The 25,530-nt window shown below is 38.7% G+C and overlaps 1 protein-coding gene and 1 non-coding gene across 7 annotated transcripts in view; both read right to left on the bottom strand.

The window, feature by feature from the left end:
• Positions 1-25,530, bottom strand: part of Usp9x (ubiquitin specific peptidase 9 X-linked) — a 137,497-nt gene that overhangs the window by 6,024 nt on the left and 105,943 nt on the right. For all 6 annotated transcript variants that reach the window (XM_029568427.1, XM_017800627.2, XM_017800630.2 and 3 more), the window contains exons 29-43: positions 25,020-25,166; positions 24,594-24,816; positions 21,969-22,189; positions 18,435-18,625; positions 14,329-14,502; positions 11,594-11,735; positions 9,589-10,342; positions 9,068-9,191; positions 7,871-8,096; positions 6,329-6,458; positions 4,352-4,537; positions 3,516-3,736; positions 3,341-3,429; positions 622-778; positions 1-203 (exon numbers count right to left, since the gene is read on the bottom strand). The exon at positions 1-203 is cut by the window's left edge. In XM_029568427.1, coding sequence (XP_029424287.1) covers positions 1-203; positions 622-778; positions 3,341-3,429; positions 3,516-3,736; positions 4,352-4,537; positions 6,329-6,458; positions 7,871-8,096; positions 9,068-9,191; positions 9,589-10,342; positions 11,594-11,735; positions 14,329-14,502; positions 18,435-18,625; positions 21,969-22,189; positions 24,594-24,816; positions 25,020-25,166 — 3,188 coding nt within the window. The remainder of the gene's footprint in view (positions 204-621; positions 779-3,340; positions 3,430-3,515; positions 3,737-4,351; positions 4,538-6,328; positions 6,459-7,870; positions 8,097-9,067; positions 9,192-9,588; positions 10,343-11,593; positions 11,736-14,328; positions 14,503-18,434; positions 18,626-21,968; positions 22,190-24,593; positions 24,817-25,019; positions 25,167-25,530) is intronic.
• On the bottom strand, positions 24,433-24,535 carry LOC115072098. The gene has a single exon (XR_003851156.1). It is a non-coding gene; the product is annotated as a U6 spliceosomal RNA (small nuclear RNA).

The raw sequence follows: 25,530 nt of genomic DNA, 5'->3' as shown, positions 1-25,530 counted from the left end.
CAGAGTTCACAAGCTTTTGCAAGTGTCATCCTAGCGCTATGTGATCGCTCCAAGAAATAGCCATTTGATGTTTCATTGCTTTGCACTGGAGGAGACCAATTATTATAAGTATATTGAGGATTGCCAGTGTAGGGTCTTCTTTCAAGTTCATCTCCAAGCCATTCCACTGCCCAGGTCCATTTCCTTTTAAGATCTCCATTGCCCTTCAAAAGAAAATAAAACCGTAAGAATTTGGAATATCTCAAATGTAACAATATGACAACCCCATATCCTCAGGGTTCTATTCAATCTTCCCATTTTCTTTTAAGAGAGCCTTGCTATGCTGCCCTGGCTGCCTAGTAATTCTATGTAACACAGGCTGTCTTTGAACTTGGGGCTGTCCTTTCTTGCCTTAGCCTTGAGTACTGGGATTACAGGCATGCACCCACCATGCCTGGCTTAAAACAGGACCTTAATGTCATTTCCCCCTTTTTTTTTGGTTTATGATGCTGGGGATTGAACCCCCAGGGCTTTGTACATGCTGGGCACACACTTTACTGCAGAGCTACAGCCCTAGCCCCTTAAAACAGGACCTTTAATTCTGATGTGAATTTTTATGAAATTATAAGAAAATACTCTCACCTGCAGGATTTGGTAAGCAACAGGACAATTGCTAAAGAGAGCTACCATACATTTTATACACTGGTATGCTCTTTTTTGATAGTGATTCTTAGAACGCTGGATTGTGTCAAACAGCCCATCTCGATCATCTGGAATTCCTTTAAGGGCATTATGAATTCTGAAAGACAATCAGATAGAAGATAAAAACTTCTAAAATCTAATAGAAGCTAACATTTGAGTGTCTATTACATGCCATCCCCAAGGATCTATGGGTCTAGTTGTTTCACACTGGACAGTACTATTATTAAACCCTTGAGCAGATGAGAAAATTCGTCAACAGCTTGCCCAAGGTCATGCAGCTGCAAACCAGTCTGACCCAAGTCTGTGCCGTTTATTACAAGTCCAAAACAATTTTGATGTAAAATTTAAAGACATTACCAGACGCAAATTCAGGACAGTCAAGAGTACAGCATATTTTTTTTTTTAAAGTTAACAATTAGGTTCACAGATGCTGTAGTTCAGAATAATTTGTTCTAGGTAATTCTTTTTTTGGAGTCAAGGTCTCAGGATGGCCTTGAACTCTCAATCCTGCCTCAGCCTACCAATTGTTGAAATTACATGCACGTACCACCATACCCAGTGCCTGTTTGTGTTAGCCTTCACCCACCAATTAAAAAAAATACAATATATACCCATGAGACCAAGCACTATTTAGCCATAAAAGGATACATGCTGTAATATGGAAGAACAGTGTAAAAATTATGCTGAGGTAAAGCAACCAGATACAAAATACCAAATACTATTATTCTATCATGTCAAAATGATGAGAATAGGGAAATTCATTGAAGCAGGCAGATTAGTGGTAGTTAGGGGTCTGGACAGACTGGGAATGACTAAGTGGATATATATATGCTTCTTGCTGTTTAATCTCAAACACCACACATAAAGCCTGTTTCTCCATCAATTCTTTCTTGGGGGAGAGGGGTGCTGAGGGTAGAACCTAGGGCCCAGCCTAATACATAATAGGCAAGTACTCTGCCACTGAGCCACACCTCTCTACCTTAATCTTTGTCAACTGATATGAAGTACTAAATTATTGCATCTACCACATCACATTTTCTTCCCACTAATACCAACAAATTTCAAATAATATGTTTGATATTATCTTTATCTACGTTGTTTCCTCTCCCCCTAGCAATGTTTACCAAATGAACTAAAAAGCTCACAATGAAATTATTTTTAAGCTTGAGTCAATAGTAATGAATGGTATTTTCTACTATCTGACTACATGAGTTACTTCTCACATTTAATCTAACATGTTTTTTACTACATCATGTGCTAATGAAACAAGAGAGCTTAGGGGCTGGAGAGACTGCTCTTGCAGAGGACCCAGGTTCGATTCCCAGCACCCACATGGCGGCTACGAACCATCCTTAACTCCAGTTCCAGGGGAATCCAAAGCCCTCTTCTGACCTCCATGGCACTGCACAACACGGGTGCACTCACATGCAGGCAAGACACTCATGCACATAGAATGAAAATAATAAAACATTAAAAGAGAGCTTAGTTAGATGCATGTATGAATGAAAGCTACATGCATTCTTCTATTTTCAAATGGAAAATTGTAAAAGCTAGATTACTTTAAAAGCATCTCAGGAAAAAAGTTTCAAATCCTTTGGTGATAAACCTGCACTTTCCTAGAGGAGGTTTCAGCTTAACTTCTGGCAAGTGTCCTCCTTTGCAGTTTTAAATGGCTCTCAAATGCAACACTGAGGTGCTGTCTAGCGTTCCTAAACTGTACCTTACAGAGATTGTGCACTAGAAAAGCTCAGTTCAGGCCCGAGTTGTAAAATCGGCTGGTTCTAAGTTCAATGTTAAGGAGTTAACAGTATATATTAATTAAGGTGCTTAAAACTTTTACATTTATTATTTTATTTTTGGTCTTTTTGAGACAAAAATAGCCCCAGCTGGCCTGGACCTTGGGTCCTCTGCAAGAGAAGCCAGTGCTCTTAAATGCTAAGTCATCACTCCAGCCCTCTCTATCTTGTATATATATAATTTTTATTTTATGTGTATGTGTGTATTGCCTGCATGCAGATAAGTGCACCCATGTAGTGCAATGCCCACGGAGTTCAGAAGAGGCTGTCGGATCCCCTGGGACTGGAGTTATGGACAGTTGGTAGCTGCCATGTGGGTGCTGGGATTTGAACCCAGGTCTTCTGCAAGAACAACCAATGTTCTTAACCGCTGAGCCATCTCTCCAGCCCCCAGTCCTTTATCTTTTAAAAATTTGTTATTGTGTGCCTGTGAAGGTCAGGCTACAACCTTGGCAGAATTAGTTCTCTCCTTCTACCATGTGGTTCCTGGGGATTAAACTCAGGTCATCACGCTAGGAAACAAGTGACCTTACCCACAAAGCCATCTGGCTGCCCCACCAGACTACTATTGTTATTGGTTGATGACGCATTATTTCATGTTAACTAATTGTAAAACTAATGTAATCTAATCCTAAAATAATGAACCCCCCTCCCCACTTTCCTAGTTTTCTTTTTCTTTTTGGTCTTTTTGAAACAGCTAGCCCCAGCTGACCTGGAACTCAGAGATCCACCTGCCTCTACCTTGCCAAGTGCTGGGATTAAATGCGTGCACTACCTGGCCCCAAGATTGTTTTTTTAATGTGGTGACTGTCAAGTTAAGATGTGTATAACATTAATTATCCAAATAAAAAGGAATTATTCACCTGTGAGTCTGCCATGAGTCTTCAATCAGTAAGATTTGTAAAAGCAGATCCAAATAGGGCCGGAGTTCATAAGTATAGGAATATGCAACCTAGAAACAGGTAAAATGCAATGAATAATGTATAAAATAACAACAAATCAAGTCAAAGAGATTTATCAATATTTATTTTTTTTAACCTGCCAAAGTAGTTCACTGAGGACAGTAGATGAGAACTGAGGATTCTCCCAGCAGCAAAAGCGAAGCAATTTGACAGTCTCCTCTGAGTTACTGCAATCTTCAATGATTTTCTTCACATAACTTGTTCTCACAAATAAAATGTCTACCACATTTTGCTGAATTGGCATTATAGGTTGAGATAAATTAGGATCACCAAAAGGATTTGGAAGAGGAGGATTGCCTAAAAAAGATTTGTCATCAATCAACAACTAGTAAGCTAACAATGCCTTTGTCTCCCTATACCCTCCCTAGCTTGCCTCAATCTCACAGAGATCGACTTGCCTCTGCCTTCCAGAATGCTGAAATTAAAGGCACGTACCACCAATGAAAGACAGACAATTCATTCTTCACAGAAAATACCCTGTGAACTTAGTTTAGAAAAATAATACTGTAAATCACATTTCCTAAGCATAATGAAGAAATGTAGTAGTATACATTACAATGATTAGATGTAACAAGATAGTCAAGTGGAAAAAGGATCCCTACTAAACACGTGAAAAAGGCACAGAGCTGCAAATACTGGTGCTTTTTATGGGTTTTGGTCTTTTTGAGACAGAGTCTCCCTTGTAGCCCCAGCTGGCCTGGAATTTGTTATTTAGACCAGGGTGGCCTCAAACTCAGAGCTGGGATTAAAGGCGTGCATTACCACATCTGGCAGAGCTGCAAATATTGTAAACTTTTGAAGTATGGACCTTCTTTCAGACTCTCCCTTTGTATTTAAGCCATCTCCTGAATTGTTTGATCCGTTCTCGATAAGACTCCCAGCATTCAAAAACTATTGCCAAGAATACTTTACCATTGATTGAAGACTGCATTCTTGAAGAGACATTGCAACAGCGGATTAGCTGTGACACTACTGAGTATAATTTGCCTAACTCAGCATACTGATATTTAATTGGAGGCCCAGGACCTTCATCTAAAGAAACAAGCATAAAGGTAGCAGGTACACTCAGTTTCAGCAGCTGTGTCTTCTCCGCCACTCCTGCAGTTAAGAAGAGGAAAAAAATCAGGATGGCAAGAACTTCTCAAATAAAAAAAGCTATTAAAAATATCTATCACTTTCCCCCCTTCTTAGAGAGAGAGAGAGAGAGAGAGAGAGAGAGAAAGCTTAATCTTCCACCTTATCCTTTGAGGCAAGGCCTCTAAATCAAACCCAGAGCTCTGGGCGGGGGTGGGTGTCCCTGGTCTTCACCTGGAATCACAGGCAAACTACCATGCCTAACCAGTATTTACATGGGTTCTGGAGATAAGAACGCCCCAGTCCTCTTTGTTGTAGGGCATTTTAACTTTTTATGGTCAGAAGCACATTGCTTTTACTTGTACTTAAGAGATCTATTTGACTAGGGTAAGAAATTTACTACTTGTGTTATGGAATTTGTCAAAAGTAGTAATGTTGGGGTCAGTAACACCAACACCTTATTGGCAACTTCTGTTTTCTACCATAGGAAATTTATCTCCTCCTCTCCAAGTTAATTAAAATAACAGTGTAATAATTTAAAAATTACATTCCTTACCTCCATTTAACCAACATACATTTACTGATTGAGACTATGCATACCTCCCCACCCTTTTCTTTTACTGCACTGGAGACTGAACCTAGGCCTGTGCTTATGTTAGGTAAATGTTCGCCCACTGAATTCCATCTCCAATATTTTGTGTTTTGAAAGACAACACAACAGAATACGTGGCAAAATTGATCTATTAATCACTGAACAGGAATGACCAGGTGATGCTAGAACGACCACACTTCTTCAGGGAGGCAAGTTGTCATACAGAGACAAAAATGAGTGATTTACGTGAATTCTTTAAAAAAATTTTTTATTATATTTTATACATGAGTGTATTGCCTGCATATATGTTAAGTGCACCTGTGTCATGCAATGTTCTTGGAGGTCAGAAGAGGGCATAGCATCCCCTTAACAGGAGTTATGGATGGTTGTTAGTTGCCATGTGGGTGCTGGGATTTGAACCCCGGTCTTCTGCTCCAACAGCCAGTGCTCTTAACTGCTGAGCCATCTCTCCAGCCCCTTAAGTGAATTCTCTTTTGTTTTTGGTCTGTTTGAGACAGGGTTTCCCTGTAGACCCAGCTGGCCTGGAACTTGCTATGTAGACCAGGCAGGCCTCAAACTCACAGAGATCACCTGCCTCTGCCTCCAAGTGCTGGGATTAAAGGTGTGTGCTACCACACCCAGCTAAGTGAATTCTTAAGTGATTGATTTTTGGTTCGGTGGTCCTGGAAGTCAAGCTTAGGGCTTCATATGTGCTTGGCAGATGCTCTGCCACTCAACTACACCCCCAGCACTGTAAGTGGATATTTCTATTTTCTCACCTTTAAATTTAGTTTACTTCAACAGCAATAATATATTCCAGATCTCTACTCAAAGTTGAGGAATACCACAAACATCTGGGGAAGCTTTTGAAAATATGGCTTTTTTTTTTTTTGCAATATAACTGGGAATTCTGATTCATTTGTGTGGATAAGGCTTAGGAATGAGCATGTTCAAAAATGTTCAAAAAGAAGCCAGATGTGGTAGTGATGCTTTACGAGTATAAGTTCAAGACAACAGAGCCTCACTTATGTTTACTCCAAAGGTAAGGCACATATATAAATAAGTATCAAGTAGACAGGGCAAAGTTCTGCCATCAGAGAAAATTCAGAACAGGTTGGATAAATAAAATGGTCTACTTTGATTTCTATTTCATCATGTGACCTAAATTAAACGACCTTACCATCTAGCATACTTTAATAGACTATGAGAATTTCAATTCTTACCTAAATTGGCATACATTACAAACAAGTTGAAATACTGCTGTAAATGACGTCCATGCTCTGAAACTTCCCTTCTCAACAGATTTAGTACTGCTCTTAGTAAGTGATCACTCAAGCTTAAGTTGTCATAAGCCTGTAAAGGAGAAAACATTAGCTGTTTCTCAACAGCAAGGTACAAGTATAACTGAATTTGTGCTTTAAAAATGTAAGGGACATGTATGTTTGTTGAACATAAGCATAATTTTCTCTAAGGACAGATTACATGAATTTCACTCCACCCATTAAAGCTGAGTTCAAGGACTTGTGAATGCTAGGCAAGTGTTATGCCACTGTTCTTTAGAAAAATTTTTTTGGATTTATTTATTCTATGTGTGTAAGTGTTATGTCTGCATGTATGTCAGTGCATCCGTGTCATGCAGTGCCCGAGTAAGACAAAAGAGGGCACTGCATCCCATGGAACTGGAGTTATGGACAGTTGTCAGCCACCATGTGGGTGCTAGGATTCAAACCTGGGTCTCTTAAGAACAGCCAGTGCTCTTAACCACTGAGCCATATCTCTCCAGCCCCTCAACTCTCTTCTTTCTTACTTCTTGAGAAAAGGTCTTACTAAGCTAGCTCTGGACTTAAAATTCTCCAGCTTTAGCCTCTTTAGCAGTTGGGCTTATAGGCCTATACCTATAGGCCTAGCTTTACACTATTACAAGAGCTTGCTTCTCGGAAAAGGCAATGAAGAGGTTGCTTTCTTTTCTTCTTTTTTTTTTTGAGATAGGGGTTACATATGTAGACCAGTTGGGCTTTGAACTTTTAAATATATTTTATTATTTTTTATGTGTGTGAGTGTATTACATACATGTATGTTGAGTGCACCTGTGTCATGCAATACCAAGGTGGTCAGAAGAGGGCATAGGATTCCCCTGGAACTGGAGTTATTAGACAGTTATTAGCTGCCATGTGGGTGCTGAGAATTAAACCCAGGTTCTCTGCAAGAGCAGTCAGTGCTCTTAACTGCTGAGCCATCTCTCTAGCCCCGAGCTTTGAACTCTTAAACCTCCTCCTTCAGCCTCCTAAGCGCTGGGATTATAGGCATGTGTCAGAACACCCAGCTTTAGAGTTCATTATAGATCTTTCAGTGTTGCAATGAAAAGAAAAAATGTTCATAAAAATTCACCAAAATATTTATGAAAATACATATAGAAATATGCTACTTTGTAAGTTAATCTTTAGTCCCATTAATCTTTAGTCCCAGCATTTGAGAGGACAGAAGCAGGCCGATCTCTGTTGAGATCAAGGCCAGCATGGTTTACACAGCAAGTTCCAGGTCAGCTCGGGCTACAGGAAGACCCTGTCTCAAAAAGACTAAAAACCTCTCCCCAAACATTAATCTATGTTATAATTAAGCTACTGCATGTAACTGAATGGAACTCAGACATCAGGCTGTATATCTTTATGTTAACATAAATAAACAGATAAAAACATGCATATGGGTTTAACTTCCAAGAAACACTATTTTTGCAAACACAAAATTAGAAATAAAAATACAGTTACCTGACTAGAAGGTCCAGGAGATGCGAAAGGTGAAGGACACGGGCCATCTTGTAAGGAAAAATGTGCAATAAAAACTATAAGTTTTGCAAATGCACCCCTTACTTCGGCACTAGGGCATTCCAAAAGGTATTCAGAAAAGCGATTTGAAACATTAAAAAGGACATTATGAGCAAACCAAAAGCGTACGTTCTTGCTGTGACGAAGAAGAATACACAAGGCATCATACCTAAAACAAAACAAATCTATTACTTTCAATTCAGCATCATTTTTCCTTACAGTAAAGGGATGATTCAAAAAGAATTATACAATAGGTGAAAGCTTGTTATTGGCCACTAAAAACCCATTATCAAACTCTTGATATATATTCAAGAATAAAATATCTTCTTTCCTTATTTCAGTATCTTACTTTTAGCTAAACAAAAAAAACCCCATTTTTTTGTTTGTATGTGTATGTGTAGGTAAGAGGACTATTTGCTAAGAATTAGTTCTTTCCTTCTATGTGGGCTCTAAAGATCTAACTCAGGCTGGGTGTGGTGGCGCACGCCTTTAATACCAGCACTTGGGAGGCAGAGGCAGGTGGATCTCTGTGAGTTCAAGGCTAGCCTGGTCTACATAGTGAGTTCCAGGACAGCTGGGGCTACAGGAAGACCCTGTCTGAAAAAGACCAAAAGAAATAAAAAATAAATAAATGAAAAGAAAGAAAAAAATCAAACTCAGATTGTCAGGTTTGGTAGCAAGACTCTTCCCTCAATGAGTCATCTCACTGGTCCTGAGTAAAACTTATTAAAAAGATTATAATGGCTTCTATACTTTTAACAAGTTTAATAGGAGGAGTCAGTACCTGAATTATAAAATGCCTAACAAATACCAATTATTTTATTTTAGTATGATTTCTCTCAGTATAATTTTTTTAAGTCTGCATTTTTTTTGGTGGTGGTGGTGTCTCCCTGTAGCCCCAGCTGGCCTGGAACTCACTGTGTAGACCAGGCTGGCCTTGAACTCACAGAGATTTGCCTGTGCTGGGATTAAAGGCGTGTGCCACCACACCTGGCTTATTCTGCATTTTTGATGGAAACAATAGTCTAATAAACTGCTCTAGCTTTTGAAACCATGAGACTTATTGTTCAAAAGCTAGAGCAGTTTATTAAAGAGCCACACCAAATTTTAATTTTTTAGGAATAATCCAAAGCAAAGTACCAATCACTGGCAGATCCACGAACTATTTTCTTTGTGTGAAATCCTGTAGTAAAGAGGAACCTAGCAGCAAGTTGAATACTAATCATAGTGATTTCTTCTGCTTCAGGAGACAGGTGATCTTGTCCTATTTAAAAAGAAAATTGCAAATATTAAAAAAACTTATATTCAAGCCCCATTTTCAAACTAGTTTGTATTGTGAAACTAGTTTGTATTGTGAAGAGTACAAAATTTGTTAACATCAAGAAAGCGCTTCTTAGGTTACTTACATATAAAATTTTTATTCTTGTATCGGCTCAATACAACATACTTTATAAACTAATGCAAGAGTCAAATCGCTACAACAAACAAAAAGCTCTGTCTCCAAACAGTATATTGCTCAAATATAAGTCAGGGTAAATGTGACTTTAACTCAAAGAAAAAATTTAGAGCCGTTTAAAATGAAAATATCAATCATGATTCTATGCCCACTAGGTAATCTTGTAAAAACTTCTCTTTATTATAAGAAAACCCTTGACATTTACCTGGAGGAGGGTTTAAGTAAACACCATTACATGTAAGTAGTTTTTTCATAAACTGAAAATATTCCAGACTGTACTGCATTCGGTTATGCATGAATTGTACATTCTGCTTCCGTACACTTCTCTCAATGGCTGACGGCATGACAATCTGATGGGGCCTTGTGGTGACAGCAAGCTCTGATATATATCTTATCAACTCATCATCTTGATCTATTGTGTCCATTCGTTCATAAAAAAGTATATAAGCATTCCACCACCTTTTCTGGCGCCTGTATGACATGCGCTTCATCATGTGATCAAACACTTCTCCCATGTATTCGCCACCAAAACACTGGTTTTTCATTTCTTCATCATCATCCATTTTACACTCTGTTACATCTCCATCATCAAATTTATACCAGCGATTTCTTTCACCATCTCCACCATTTCTTTGAATGATGTAAGAGTAATAATGCCCTCCACTTGCTTGACCACTGTGCACAAGCACACCCACAAGTCTGTATTTTGTGCTTCCTGCTGCCTCGCTTTCAGACTGTTCGTTCTGTTGTATCAACTGACTCTCTGGGTTTACATTATCGCCCTCCAGCTTAGCAACACCTGCAACTGTGTAAGGTTCCATGTCTAACTCTCGAGGAAATTCGAAGTAATCATTGAACTTGATTGCACATTCTCTTTCCCAGTCATAGTCGAATCGTTTTAGTTGGATAGCAAGAACAGGAGGCAACTTTTTAATTAGTAAGCGCTTTACAGTATCAACCTAAAATCAACAGAGAAAATTACCTGATAGTAATCCATTGCAAAAAAACAAAACCCAAGAAATTTCTCCCCTCCCCCCAATACTCCAAAGGAAACTTAGGATGTTATACATGCTAAGCAAGCATTCAACCGTGAGCTATCCCCTCCAGTTCTCTTTTTTGCCCAGTCTTTCAACTTGCTCTGTAAGCCCAAATGGGCCTTAAACTCATGATCCTCCTGCCTCAGCTTCCTAGGTAGTTGAGATTACAGGCCTGTGCCACCAGGAGTGGGACCAAGCAAACTTCTCTTGAGAAGGGGCCTTACACTGTAGCTCCAAATGGCCTTAGATTCACTATATAGCCCAGGCTGGCCTCGAACTTGCAGCAAACTTGCTGCCTGCCCTAGCCTCCCTTGTGTTGGGACATTCCCAGTGTGAGCCATTATGTCTAACTTCAAACAAATTCTGAGATGGCACAACAAAAGTTTTCTAAGTCTTACTTCGAACTGTCAACTGTAATCAAATTTATGATAAAAACATAAGGCAATTCTGTGAGTTGATGTAAATATTAACTGAAGTTAAAAATATGGAAGTGGTCTATGCCACTTACTAAAAATTGCAAAACTTAGTGATACATCATTACTTTTGTATGGTTTTTATATTGTCCTTGCCATTTAGCCATTACTGCTTCTTTGATATTTGTAGTTATTCTTTTTTTTTTTTTTTTGGTCTTTTTGAGACAAGGTCTCCCTGTAGCCACAGCTGGCCTGGATTCGCTAATGGAGACCAGGCTGGACTCGAACTCACAGAGATCCACCTGCCTGAAGTCAGCACTTCTTAAATGTCTTCACCAAATAAACTTCTACATCAATTATCATCTTAATTGACTCTTTAATCACTATGACAAAGGAAGATGGGGAAAAAAGTGTGAACTTTGAGGATGAAAACCAACTCCTTCAAAATTATGTATCATTTTTAAGACACTTTCATTAATTCTTTGAGAATGTCATACAGTGTATTTGATCATATTCACCCCAGTCCTCTCCTAACTCCTCTCAGATTCAATCCTACCTCCTAACTAATTAAAAAAAATAATCCGGAGTCCAATTTGTGCTGACTGCATGTACTCCTAGGTGTGGGGAAATCTACTGGAGCATGGCCTACCTGCCAGGAGTCACGCCCTTAAAGAAAACTGGCTCTATCTCCCCCAGAAGCCATCAACTGTGAAAAGCTCCTTAGTTAGGGATAACAATTATTTTAACAGACAATCCATACCTTTTTATTGCATTTTTCACAATGATATGCATTTGCCCCTTCTAGTAAATCTCCTTTGACATACTGTTCCAAAGAATCAAGAAGATTTTGGTGGTTTCTAATATCTACGTTGAGAGTGGTAAAAGATTCTTCACATTCGTACCTAAAGAAATTAAGAAATGATCAAAAAGGATTTACTCGAGATGGGCGTGGTGACACAAGCCTTTAATCCCAGCACTCTGAGGCAGAGGCAGAGGCAGGTAGTTCTCTGTGAGTTCTAGGCTAGCTGGTGACACAGAGAGACCCATCTTAAAATAAAAAAACAAACAAAAAAAACCCAACAACAACAACAAACAAAAGGCTTACTCTTCAGCTCTCTAAACATTTTATTTAGCCATGGACTTAATGCAAACTACATTTATAATATTTAGGCTAAGAACCTTTAATGCTGTCAATACTGACAACATTTCTTGGGTACTTAGACTATATCAGTCACTATAGTAGGCTAATTACACATTTTATATGACAGGTTCTTTGTCTTTGCAACAAAACTGCTTGAGAACTACTGCATCTTCACTGCAGGGAAATAGGTTCTAAAAAGTTATCTTGGTCCAAGTAATTACAAGAAATGGAATTTTGAAGCCAGGTCTATTTGGGCTTACATTACATTACAAGTTTAAGCTCTTTTGTTCATATCATGTTGCTTGTAAGTGTGGTTTCTTTAGACAGTATTTATGGGCCCCATAGACTTTGTGGCAACTGCTTTATTTTGCCGTTCTAGCAAAGTACGTAATTCAGTGAGCATGTTCCAATAAAACTTTAGAGAGACAGTGTCAGGCTGGATTAGGTCCATGTTTGACAGTTTGCTGACTCTTATTCTAGGAAAATAAAATCCTCCATAGACTCGCGGTTCTTTATGATATACAACAACAACAACAACAACAAAACACTAGCTTGGTGGCAAGTGCCTTTACTACCTGAGGCATCTCACCGGCCCTAAAACACCATTTTATATTTTGGTGAAAAGGGCTGGCCAAACCAACATTAAATGACAACATAAATGAATTAAGCCCAAATAAAACTTTGGTTTAAAAAAATTAATGAAAAACAATTTTAAAAATGTGTTACTAGTGTATATGTGGCTGCATATACACTGCATTCATGTTTAGGTCAGAAAACAACTTTGTAGAGTTGATTCTGTCCTTCCACGTTTACATGGATTCCAGGGATTGAAATCATGTTGTCAGGTGTGCACTGCAAGTGCCCTGACTGGCTGAGCCATCTTACCAGACCTCAATTAAAAAAATAAAAAAAATTAGCTGGGCATGGTGGCAAATGCTGCCTTTAATCCAAGGACTGGGAGGCAGAGGCAAGCAGATCTCTGTAGGTTCAAGACCAGTCTGGTCTACATAGCAAATTCCAGGCCAGCTGGGGCTACAGGAAGACCCTGTCTCAAAGAGACCAAAAAAATTTAAATTTTGTTATTTTTATATGTATGAGTGTTTTGCCTGCAAGTAAGTGTTAATACATATGCACAGCACTCTGATTTTAGTGCCTTCAGAAGCCAGAAGAGAGTATCAGATCCCTTGGAGCTAGAGTTACAGGTAGTTATGAGCTGCTAGATGTGGGTCCTCTGTAAGAGCAGTAAACACTAACTACTGAGCCTTCTTTTGAGCCCCCCTTTAATTAGCATGCAAAACAAAACTTTGATGTGAAGAGTCAGAATTTTGTGTTCATTAGTGCATACAGAATGCATACTTTTAGTTGCTTTTTGTTTTCCCAATTTATTTACTTTTATTTTGTGTGTCTGAATGGCCTGCATGTATGTAAGTGCACCCATGTTGTGCAGTACCCACAGAAGGCAGAAGAGGGTGTCAGACCTCCTGGCATTGTAGTTACAGATGGTTGTTAGCCCCCATATAGGTTCTGGGATTTGAACCTGGGTCTTCTGCAAAGCAAGCAATTTTCTTAAGCACTGAGCCATCTCTCCAGCCCGTTTGTTTTAAAGACAGGGTCTCACTAAGGACCTATGGCTGGCCTCGAACTCACAGATCTCCATCTGTCTTTGCTTCCCAAGTGATGAAATTAAAGGTGTTGCCACCATGCCTGGCTTTTTTTTTTCTTTAGCTATTTTTTTTTAAATAATCATCCTTACCTTAAAAAAAAAAAAAGAAAAAAAGAAAGATAAGAGTCACATTCTGTAGCCCATTCTGGCCTCAAAGTCTCAGTCCTACTGCTTCAGGCTCTCTAGTGCTGGGATTACAGGCGAGGGCCACTACACCCAGAACTTAATTTCCCTTTAAAAGTTACAGCAACAAAAACATTTTCCCCCTCAACCTGTATACACATATATACCCCCCCTGAAGAATGATGCTAATAGCTGAAACTGTTTTTTAAAGTATTTTATTTGAATAGGAAAAAATACCTCAAGCCTGTCATTCTCTAAACTTGATATATTTATAATATTAAATTCTAAGATAAAATGCAAACATGTAATTAACATCTCTAGCTGTATGTAAAATGTAATCTTAGTTTCTTAGAATATAAAGTATGAAATAGTAAGTAATTAAGCAGAGTAAAATGAATCAAGTTATTTGCTAAAGTAAGAAAGCATCCCACAACAATGAGATAATGCACAGAATGTAATTTATTCAGTTGTGGGTGTTTAATGAACAGTGGCTTATTCCATTTTGTACTAGTACTAGTAAGAATTTTGGTTTTGTTAGCATAGAACAGTATTATATATTAGCACTTACCTATGTGGGCAACCTTGGCAAATCTTCTGATCAGCAAAGGAACCTCCTAAGACTTTACTTAGCATAGCAGGGTGTCCTAAGGCTTTTAAAGCTTCATCTAAACTATCCACCAATGAATTAAAAAACTCCAAAGCATCATGTTGTTCACGAAGATTAACAGGCTCACCCCAAAGCCTAAACAGTGAATGGAATAAAAGATGTAGTAGTATTTGACACTCAGCAATATATACATTTTCTAGTCAAGGGAAAAAAAGGCAAGGAAATCACAAATGACTATATATATATATATATATAAACATATGAGAAGTAGGAAGAAAAAAAAGTATTTTATGTATAACATGAGAGGACAGTGAAGCTCAAAGCACAAGCGTACTCCAGTGGCAAAGAACTGCCACAGAACTACAGCTATGGTTGATACAGTATGGTTCCAAGAAAAGTGGTTGGGTTGCTTTAGGCAGTGTGACGTATACATGCATTTTGAACCCAATTAAAGATGCTACTAAAATGAGGTGGTGAATCTTACAGGACTGTTTTGACTATGTATATTGCTAAAGTTTGGATTATAGACAATGGTCTATTTACTCTTCATTAAATTGATTTTTCCCAAGTGAAAAAAGGTCTGAGTTGTTCTACAGTTAATCTTTTTGAGTAATCTCAGGCTAAATTTATGCAAACCAATTCTGAAGAAACAAACTATCACTCATACATACCACAAAATGAGAACTGCCATTGCTCAAGCCCACGCACTACTGGAATCTACCTGACATTGTTTCATAAATACACATAGAGAATCTAAGTGTATTCTTTCCAATCAAGAGATATTGACAAATGTATTTTAGATACTGCAGACCATCTTTTGATAAATATCTCGTGTATGTAGCAAATAATGTCAATTATATTTTAGACCAAAAATATTGCACATACTAACTATAAAATCAGATTGATCATTTGTTAAAATCAAACTGTTTTAGGGCTGGAGAGATGGCTCAGTGTTTAAGAGCACTGACTGCTCTTGCAGAGGACCCTGGTTCAATTCCCAGCACCCACACAGCGGCTAAAAACCATGTGTAACTCCAGTTACAGGGAATCTGATGCCTTCTTCTGACTCTGCAGGCATTGCATGACACAGGTACACTTAGACACATGCAGACAATACACTCACATACATAAAACAAAAATAATAAATAAAAAAATTTAAACTATTTCATTATTTTTATTTTATGTATATGAGTGTACTGCCTGCATGTATGTGAATGCACCTGTGTCGTGCAATGCTGCAGAGGTCAGAAGAGGCTTCAGATTCCCGTGGAACTGCAGTTAAGAACAGTTGGTAGCCGCCATGTGGGTGCTGGGAATCGAGCCCGGGTCCTCTGCAAGACCAGTCAGTGCTCCCAACTGCTAAGCCATCTCTCCAGCCCCATAAATAAAATTTTAAAAAAATCAAAGTGTTTCATTACTGGAAATGACACCAGTCTATTCTATTTACTTTCAAACTATATACAACTAACTCTCCATACTTCCATACATCCATACAAGTAGTCAACTTAATTATAAAAGAAAGAAGTTATACCCTGTACAGTGGAGATACCTGTTAAGACACCACAATGCCAGTCATCATCATGAGTAATTAAATGAATAGATACCTATACATGCAATGAGAAGCTTACAACATCATTAATGTAATTTTCTTGCTCTCCTCAAACTTTAATCTGAATCTAATCATGATCACACAAATCAAGAAAAAATTGTGTGTGGTACTAGCATAAAGAAGAAAATAGCAAAAGTATAAGAAGAGGGAAAATACCCAGCATTGTGGTGCATGCCAATAATTTTAGCACTCAGAAGGCAGAGGTAGATGGATTTCCATGAATTCAAGGCCAGCCTGGCCTACATAGTGAGAAGGTCTTAACAACCAAAACCAAACAAAAACAACCCCCAAAATTGAAAAAGTGTGTAGCATTTAGAGGAACAAGAACAGAAATACTAAATTCTTTATTTTGGGTTTTTTTTTTTTGAGACATTTCTCTGTAGCCCCAGCTGGCTTGGAACTATGTAGACCAGGCTGGCCTTGAACTCAGAGATCTGCCCGCCTCTACTGGGATTAAAGGTATGTGTTACCACACTCAGCCCAGAAAAACTAAATTCTTTCTCTCTCTTTTTTTTTTGGTCTTTTCAAAACAGGGTCTCCCTGTAGCCCCAGCTGTCCTGGATCTCTATGTAGACCAGGCTGGCCTTGAACTCAAGAGATCCACTGCCTCTGCCTCTCAAGTGCTGGGACTACAGGCATATGCCGCCACACCCAGCTAGAAATCCTAAATTCTTAAAGAAGCAGAAGGTATGGAGAAAATTTAATCAATAGTCCAGATGGTGATGAGACAGAATAAACAAAGCAGAATGGGAGCGTCGTCATCCATAAGCTCCCAGTACAGATTTAATAGGGGCCTAGTTAGGGAAATAGAAGGAACCTTCAAATGATCAATCTTGGACTTTGAATCTTTTAAACTGCACTGATTAAACCTTTTCTCTTTAATTTAGTGGCCTGCCCGATATATTTCATTGTAATAATACAAAACTGAATAACAAAAAAGAAACAAAAAAGGAAAGAGGTAGATAGACATCATGTAACTCATCATATGTACCTCTTATCATGGAGGTAAACATGGAGGGAGGCACACCATCCGTGAAGTAGCCTCACCTAGCCCTTGAACAAAACGGCAACCAAAAAACCAGCATAGCAATGTGATCAAGCCTCTTAAGCACTTACTGTACTTCAGAAAACCGAAAATATAATTTGAAATATATGGAACTCATTTGGGTTCAGATTTTAAAAAATTACCAGGTAAATTATTTGAGAATATCAAGTATTCAATATTAAGGCAGCTTTTAAAAACATGGCACTATCAAAGAAAGGTTTCCAAACAAACACCAAAGATATATAACGAAGTACTATAGGTGAAGTCATACGTGCCTATGATCTGCCTCAAAACAATTTGGAAAGAAGTAGGAAGGAACATGTATAGGATTGTCTGTGAACTGACTACTCTTGAAGTTGAGCAATAAAGATATGCATTCCTATGATTCTATTTGTACATGTAAAAAAATTTTTTTTAAAAAAATCAGGGTCTCCCTGTAGCCACAGCTGGCTTAGAGCTAACTATGTAGACCAGGCTGACCTTGCTCTCAAGAGAGCTACCTGTCTCTCCCTCCTGAGTGCAGAGATTAAAAATATGTGACAACCTTCACCCAGTATATCAGACATTTTCACAATAAAGTTTGCAACATCTTAAGGAGACTAAAGATTGCTGGCCTATGTAACAAAGTATCAAACGGCATCTGATAAATACGTCTAATTTTTAACATGACAAAAAAAGGAGAAAGAGGATCCCTTTGAGCTCAAGGCCAGCCTGATCTACATAGTGAGTTCCAGGACAGCCTGCAGCTACAGGGAGACCCTGTCTCAAAAAAGACGCCCCCCTCCCCCCAAAAAAAGGAGAAAGGAAAAAAAAATCCCTCCTATCCCTTCCTTACTATTAACAGTTTCTACCTCTTATGGAAAAAAACAAAAAATATCTAAGGATAGTTGGGAGCATTACTAGTGCTTAGAAAGTGAACATAAAGATGTTTTAAAACAAGCTGAGCCTGGTGGTGCATGCCTTTAATCCCAGCATCTGGGAGGCAGAAGCAGGCAGATCTCTGTGAGTTCAAGGCCAGCCTGATCTACATACGTGAATTCCAGGACAGCTGGGGCTACAGGAAGACTTTGTCTCAAAAAGATTAAAAAAAAAAGATGTCTTAAAACATGTAATTTAGAAATATGAGTTATTTATCAAGTATTAAGAAGTATGTTACAGGGCCAGAGAGATGGCTCAGCAGATAAGAGCACTGACTAGTCTTGCAGAGGACCTGTGTTCGATTCCCAGCACCTACATGGCAGCTAACAACCATCTATAAATCCAGTTCCAGGGAATCCAATGCCCTCTTATGACCTCAGAGGGCACTGTACAACACAGGTGCACATACACACATGCAGGCAATACACTCATATACATAAAATTAAATAAAAGTATAATTTTTAAAGTACGTTATTACTATTCATCTTAGTTTACCTGAACTGTTTCCAAAATCCTCTGGGCACGTAGTATTGTAGTCGAGAAGCAGCTAAATGCCCGAAGATAACCTGAAGGTGTCTTAGGACACCAATATTGTACTCTTTCCTATCTTCTGTTTTACTTAATGCGGGTTTGTCTTCAAATTGTTGAGGATATCCAAACACATCATCCCTGGGATCAACATTGCTCTAGAAACAAAAATCATTAAAAAGCCAATGTGATGACAAGTTCTAGTTAGTAAACATGTTTTGCACTTTGTTTTCAAAGCATTTAATTTTCAAAAAGCTTACACAATTTATAATATTAGTCTTTATTCCTACCATTTCACATTATGAAAGTACAGACAGCAATACTTCTAAAAGAATGAAGCTGGACCCTTATCTAACATTATATACATAAATCAACTCAAATGCATCCAAATCCTAAAGCTTAGATGTAGAACAACAAAACTCTTGAGGGCAAAAGCTTCAAGGCATTGGGTTTCATAATGATCTCAGAAGAGACCAAAGGCACAAAAGAAAATCAACAAATTGGACCTCAGGAAAATGAAAAAAAACATTTGTATAAACTACCAACAGAGTTAAAAAAAAAAAGGTAATTCAGAGTGGGAGAAAATGTTTGCAAATCACTTATCTGATGAAGGGTTAGAATCTAGAATATATGAAGGACCCCTGAAACTCCATGTTCACCAAACTTAAAACAAAACATAACAAAAAAAAAATCACAGAAGACTTAAGGAGCTTCTTCGACGAAGATACACTATCTTAAGCTCAGTTAGAATGCATACTATGATAAGAATTAAAAGTAGGGTCTAAGAGATTTTTATGTACTCATGTTCAGAGCAGCCCTATTCTAAGCAGCTAAAACGAAGACAGCAACTCAAGTGCCTTTAACAAGATGAATGGATAAGCAAAATGTGTCATTGCATATAGCCAGTGGAATATTACTCGGTTCGCAGGAGGATCATGAGTTCCAGGCCAGTCTGCACTATTCGCAAAAGCAAAGTAAGCCGGCTACAGAAGGGCAAATACTTCATGATAAAACTTATTTACAAGGCACTCAGTCAAACTGAAAGGGACAGGAAAAAAAGATGGTTGTCAGGGGCTGAGCTTAAGGAGAGTGGAGGATGAGAAGTTCTTTAAAGGGTACACAGTTTCAGGTTTTTTTCCCTTGGTCTTTTCAAGACACGGTCTCCCTGAAGACCCAGCTGGCCTGGAACTATGTAGACCAGACCAGGATCACAGAGATCTGCCTGCCTCTGCCTCCCAAGTGCTGGGATTAAAGGTGTATGCCATCATGCCCAGCACATAGTTTCTGTCTTACAAGATGAAAATAATTCTGGACATGGTGAGAATGGTGTACAATAAAAATGTATTTAATACTAGTTATACAAAAAAAGATGGTTAAAATCAGGTGTATTTTGACGATCTTGAAAAACAGTAATAGAGCTGGGCACTGCAGTGTGTGCCTGGAGTTCAAGCTACTTGGAAAGATAACTTGAGCTTAGGAGCTAATCACGAGTCTGGGCAACAAAGCTAGATCTTCAAGTTAAACCAAGCCCACACCAAACAGAAACAAATAGTGGTAGAAGATGTAACACGAGAATTTCCAAGGCCAAAATCATGGACGCTAGAGAGGAAAATTTATAGGTAAGTGAACATCTTGTACTTGAGACCTTTGATATAGGAATGGACAGTATTTAGTCCTAACCAGGTATAATGCAAGCATCCCCTATGAAGCTTTGTTTTTTTGGTCTTTTTGAGACAGGGTCTCCCTGTAGCCCCAGCTGGCCTGGAACTCACTCTGTAGACCAGGCTGGCCTCGAACTCACAGAGATCTGCCTGCCTCTGCATTGGGATTAAAGGCATGCGCCACCACGCCCGGCCCCTATGAAGCTTTTTTAAAAAACAAAATCACTAAGTCCCCAATCCCTGTTATCAGCTAGTCTAGTAGGTCTAAAGAAGAGCCGTTTTAGAAGTCCCACAAGTAGTAAACTATTTCTTCAAAACAAATCCAATTTTGCTGACTAAAGGGAAAGAAAGAAGAAACATCAAAATATTTACTACCACAATGAGAATACACTCTTGCTTTTCACTTTATTTCCCCACTAACACCACGGTGCAGCTTACTTTTTGTCAGCCTGACACAAACTGGAGTCACCTGGGAAGAGGGACCCTAAATTGAGGAATGGTTTCCATGGGATTTGCCTGTGACCATGTTTGTGAGGCATTTTCTTAATTGCTAATTGATGTGGTCAGTGCCATCCCTGCGAAGCTTCACTTGGGCCATGCAAGCAAAGTAGCTTAGTAAGCCAGGGGAAATAAGCTAGTAAGTAGTATTCCTTTATGGTCTCTGCTTCAGTTTCTGTCTCCAGGTTGTTGTCTCCAGGTTCCTGCCTTGAGTTCCCTGGATGATGTAAGATGAAATAAACCCTTTTTCCCCCAAGTTTCTTTAGGTCATAGTGTTTATCACAGCAACAGACAGCAAACAAACAACTGCAACAGGGAAAGATAAAAAATTAAAACAAAGACATACAGGGTAGGTACAAATATGATCCCAGCTTCAATCTTGCCAAGTTCACTTCTTGGAAGAGCCACATCAGCTACCAACTCTCACCTGTCACTACCATATAAATTTTTCATTGCTTCATTCTGCACTTCACAGGCAGCCTAAATTTTGTTACATGAGCATGCAACTCTCTCTGAAGTAGAGAGGACTTTATTAAGCAGGGAGAGAGATGACTTGGGGAAAACAGAAGTACAACTAAAAAGCAAGCACAGGTAAAGTGAAAACACAGTCTAGTGTGGTGGTACACAATGTAATTGCAGCACTTGGGAGACTGAGGACAGAGACTTCAGTTAGACTGGGCTACGAAGTAAGGATGCTTCAAAAAGCCTAGAAACAAACTTGTGTGGCCTAAGTCAGTTAGTTCTTTGTTCAATTGGCCCAGAGAAGTCAAAAGGTTGGCCAACCCCAATTTAAACTAGTACTCGAAGTCCGATGTCCATCAATCACTACATAAAAGATGGGTATTTTTTTAAACTATTGCATTGGAGACATACTTCACTAAGTGGGTGAGGCCATGTCAATTTTCAAATATACTTTATAACAGTCTGATAAAGGAAAGCACAATATTAATCAGCTCTTCATATCCACTGACTGCATCTGTGGATTCAACAACATAAATACTGGGGGAATTAAAACTGGGTCTATACCAAACACATACAAACATATTTTATCATTATTCTCTAAGCAATACAATATAACAACTATTTAAACAGCATTTACACTATATGAGATATTACATATAATCTACAGATGACCTAAAGCATATAGGAGTTGTGTAGATTCCATGTGGCCTGCTTACGTATTGGTAGATTTTGGTATCTTTGTGGGAAGTTAGGTGGGGGTCCTGAACTAAACTCCTGTAGATACTGAAGGGTGCCTATACTCCCCCTTCAGTATCCATCAAGAAAATGATATATCAGAACTTCAAACACAGAAAACAGAAGTAATAGAAGTAAAATTTACCTCATTGTCCTGCTTCTCATCCCCAGACATATCATCATCTACATCACTACCTGTGCCTTCAATAGCAAGAATACCGTTCCTGATGGAGGGAATCATGTAGAGTTGTTGAATCACAGAATTCATGTAACAAGTAGCACCAGCATTTTTCAGCCCTACAAATCCTTTTGGTGGGCGGGGTCCAACAGGTGGCAGATATTCCCACTCAGTAAGTGCTTCACAAGCTGAGAATGAAAAAGAACCACAGCATAAACATAATCATTTTGTTCTTTTAAGCTCTATTAAGTTGACAAAGTAACAGTAACACTACCACCATCTGTACAGTTACCAGAAGTGATGCTCGCTTGGCATCTCTCCCATAAGGCAGATGGCATTCTGTGTCACAGTAGGCTCCTGTATCCACAAACCCATGATGCTTTTGTCTTAATTTTTAAGACAGAGTATCACGATGTTGAACTTCCTCCCACTTCCACTTCCCCAGTGCTGGGATGGTAGATGTGCACTATCACATCTAGCCTTATATGGTGCTGGAGATCAAAGGCAGGGATTCTTGAATGCTGGGTAAACACTCTACCACCTAAGCTATATCCCCAGCTCCCCCAAGCCCCATGTTTTTATCTGCCATTGCTTCTTTTTATCTGGAATTCCTTCTGTGGCTGTCTGAAATAGTCACATAAGATGGCAAAGAGCTACTATTAACTTGGTAATTTTGGTTTCATCTTTATTCTTCAGTCACTATTACTACTGAATTTTTTTGTTGTTATTGTTGGTTGTTCTTCAACAGGGTCTCTCTAGTCACAGCTGACCCGGAAGTCACAGTGTGAACCAGGGTAGCCTCAATCTCGCAGAGATCCACCTGCCTCTGCCTCCCGTAGGCTGGGTGCAAGCCACCATGCCCAGCTACTACTGACTTCAAAAAAAAAAAAAAAGACTGAGCCGGGGGTGGTGGCGCACGCCTTTAATCCCAGCATTTGGGAGGCAGAGGCAGGCAGATCCCTGTGAGTTCAAGGCCAGCCTGGTCTACATAGTGAGTTCCAGGACAGCTGGGTATACGGGGAGACCCTGTCTCAAGGAAAAAAAAAAGATTGATTTTTAGTATTTTATTTATATTTATGTCTGTGTGTTTATGTGACATGTATGCAGGTTCCCATGTGTGTACAGATAACCTGGGACTGAATTTAAGGGGGTTAGGTATGGTTATTAGCCACCATGTGGGTGTGGGATTTGAACCTGGGTCCTCTTCAAGAGCAGCCAGTGTTCTTAGCCTGAGTCATGTCTCCAGCTACCCAGCAATCAGAATTTTTCAACATGCAAATATACTATTTAAAAGTAAAACCCTGGGGCTGGAGAGGTGGCTCACAGTGGTTAAGAACACTGACTGTTCTTGCAGAAGACCCAGGTTCGAATCCCAGCATCCACATGGCAGCTAACAACTGTCTAACTCCAGTTCCAGGGATCCGACAGCCTCTTCTGTCCTCCGAGGGCATTGCACAACATGGGTGCACTTACCTACATGCAGGTAATCCACACATACACATAAAAAATATAAAAATATTAAAAGTAAAACCTCTCTCCATTAACCTAAAAAAAAACTTCATCTCATATTAAATTTGATAGAATATCTAAAAGTATAATTTTAAGCAGTTTTTTTCATATTTTTTTTTCTATTCGGAAGCACAAAATAAATTTTTGAAGATTTATATAATCAATTATATTTTGGGTAGAGCTAGGGAATCTCAAATACGTAAGTATTTTAACATTTATTTTCTGTGCATTTGTGTATGTGTGTGGAATTCTGAGGACAACTTTTGGGAGTCAGGTGGCTTTCTCCTTCTACCACGTGGGTTCCAAGAATCAAACTGAAATTGTCAGATCAAACTCAGGTCCCCAGGCTCACAGGCAAGTGCCTTTACCTACTGACCCATCTGGCAAGGCTCTCAATGATGTTTAGTTGTAGATGAAATGCAGGTTTTTACTTAAAATCAAACAGCACAGCCTTAAGTTATGTTTATTTCTGCTTTTTCTGTTATTTTATATTACCCTCATCCCTTCTGAGCTTCAGTTTATCTAAGATGTAGAGTCTACAGGCCATATTCATGGATCTCTTGTGGGTGTTAACATAAAAAAAATACACTAAAATAGCCCTAACACCTTCTATTCTCCACCACCCAAACTCAAACCAAACAATACTAATAAAAAAAAAGACACAGTAAGTTTTTCAGAACACATTTAAATTATGTGGAGGAACTTAGTTCTACCAAGTGAGGGCCTGAAAGGTTAAGTCACGCAATTTAGGTTTTGGTTGGATCTACCTATGACACTGGAGCTTAGGTATTATTTCAGATTTGAAAGATGACATTCAATTTACCAAATACTTGGTTCCATGCTTATTGTGAGATAATGATGCATCCAGTTGGAAAAAAATATTAAATAACAAAAATCAAAACTATGGCAATGTGTTTTTTTTAAAAATATGGAACACTTCATGAATTTGCATGTTATCCTGGCATAGGGGCCATGCTAATCTCTGTATCATTCCAATTTTAATGTTATGTGCTGCCGAAGAGAGCCCATAGCAATGTTTTAAGCATTAAAATTATCACCACGACTTTGTTTTAAAGTACTTACTAGTTATTGCTGTGCCAATGTAATACATTTCAGTCAAAGAATCTACTATCTGTTTGAGGTTCCTCACACAGCCAACAGCTAATGCAACAAGTAACTCAAAACCAGCATTAATTGTAGATGGTGACCCACAGACAGGGATAGCCTGTTCAGCTGGAAGCTCTCCATTTCTCATATACTGCAGGTAAACATTGGATGCAGGAAAGATGAAATCGTCGATCAGTTCCTAAACAGTTGGGAAAAAGGACTACATATTAGCAATGATATAGTCAGGAAAAGGGAGACATGTCTCTTTTGGGAAAATGGTTTTAAAATTTCTTATCAGAATTCAGATTTCAAACATCAAAGACCTAATACTGTCAGCTAATCAAATTCAATGACAACACAAGGATACGATATGTTGTTTAGGACCAAGAACACTGAACTTACTTTAATGAGATTAGCACCACCTTTTTCACAACCAATATGAAACTTCTTTTCAGAAGTCTGAAAGGCTAGTAGCTCTTTTGTTACCCCAAGGTGTCCTTCTAAGATTGTTTCTTCAACACCTGTTTCACCTGTTCTTTTAACATCATCCTGTCAAAGGAAAAGAAAAACCTTAAAATACTGAACTTATGAAATGGAGGAATCTAAACAAGACAGCTAGGAGATAAATGCCCTAAGCCTTGTAATCAAGCTAGTTAAAATTATCTTTAGAATTTTCTAGACAAACACTTTACAAACTACAAGAAAAAACTATTGTGGTTTGAATGTGATATGGTGCCATAGGCTCATAGGTTTGAAGACTTGGTCCCCAGCTGGTGGTGCTGAAAGCTATGGAACCTGTAGGAGATGAAGTGTTGTGGGAGAACTGTCACTCCAGGGCAGGCTTGCAAGTTTTAAGATTTTATAGACTGGTACCACTTCCTGTTTTCTCACTCTCTGCTTCCTGAATGCCGCT

This window comes from Nannospalax galili, unplaced genomic scaffold, assembly GCF_000622305.1.
Source record: "Nannospalax galili isolate Female #2095 unplaced genomic scaffold, S.galili_v1.0 scaffold270, whole genome shotgun sequence".
NCBI lineage: Eukaryota > Metazoa > Chordata > Mammalia > Rodentia > Spalacidae > Nannospalax > Nannospalax galili.
The sequence above is the reverse complement of the archived record's forward strand: the minus strand, read 5'-3'. Positions and strand labels throughout refer to the sequence as shown.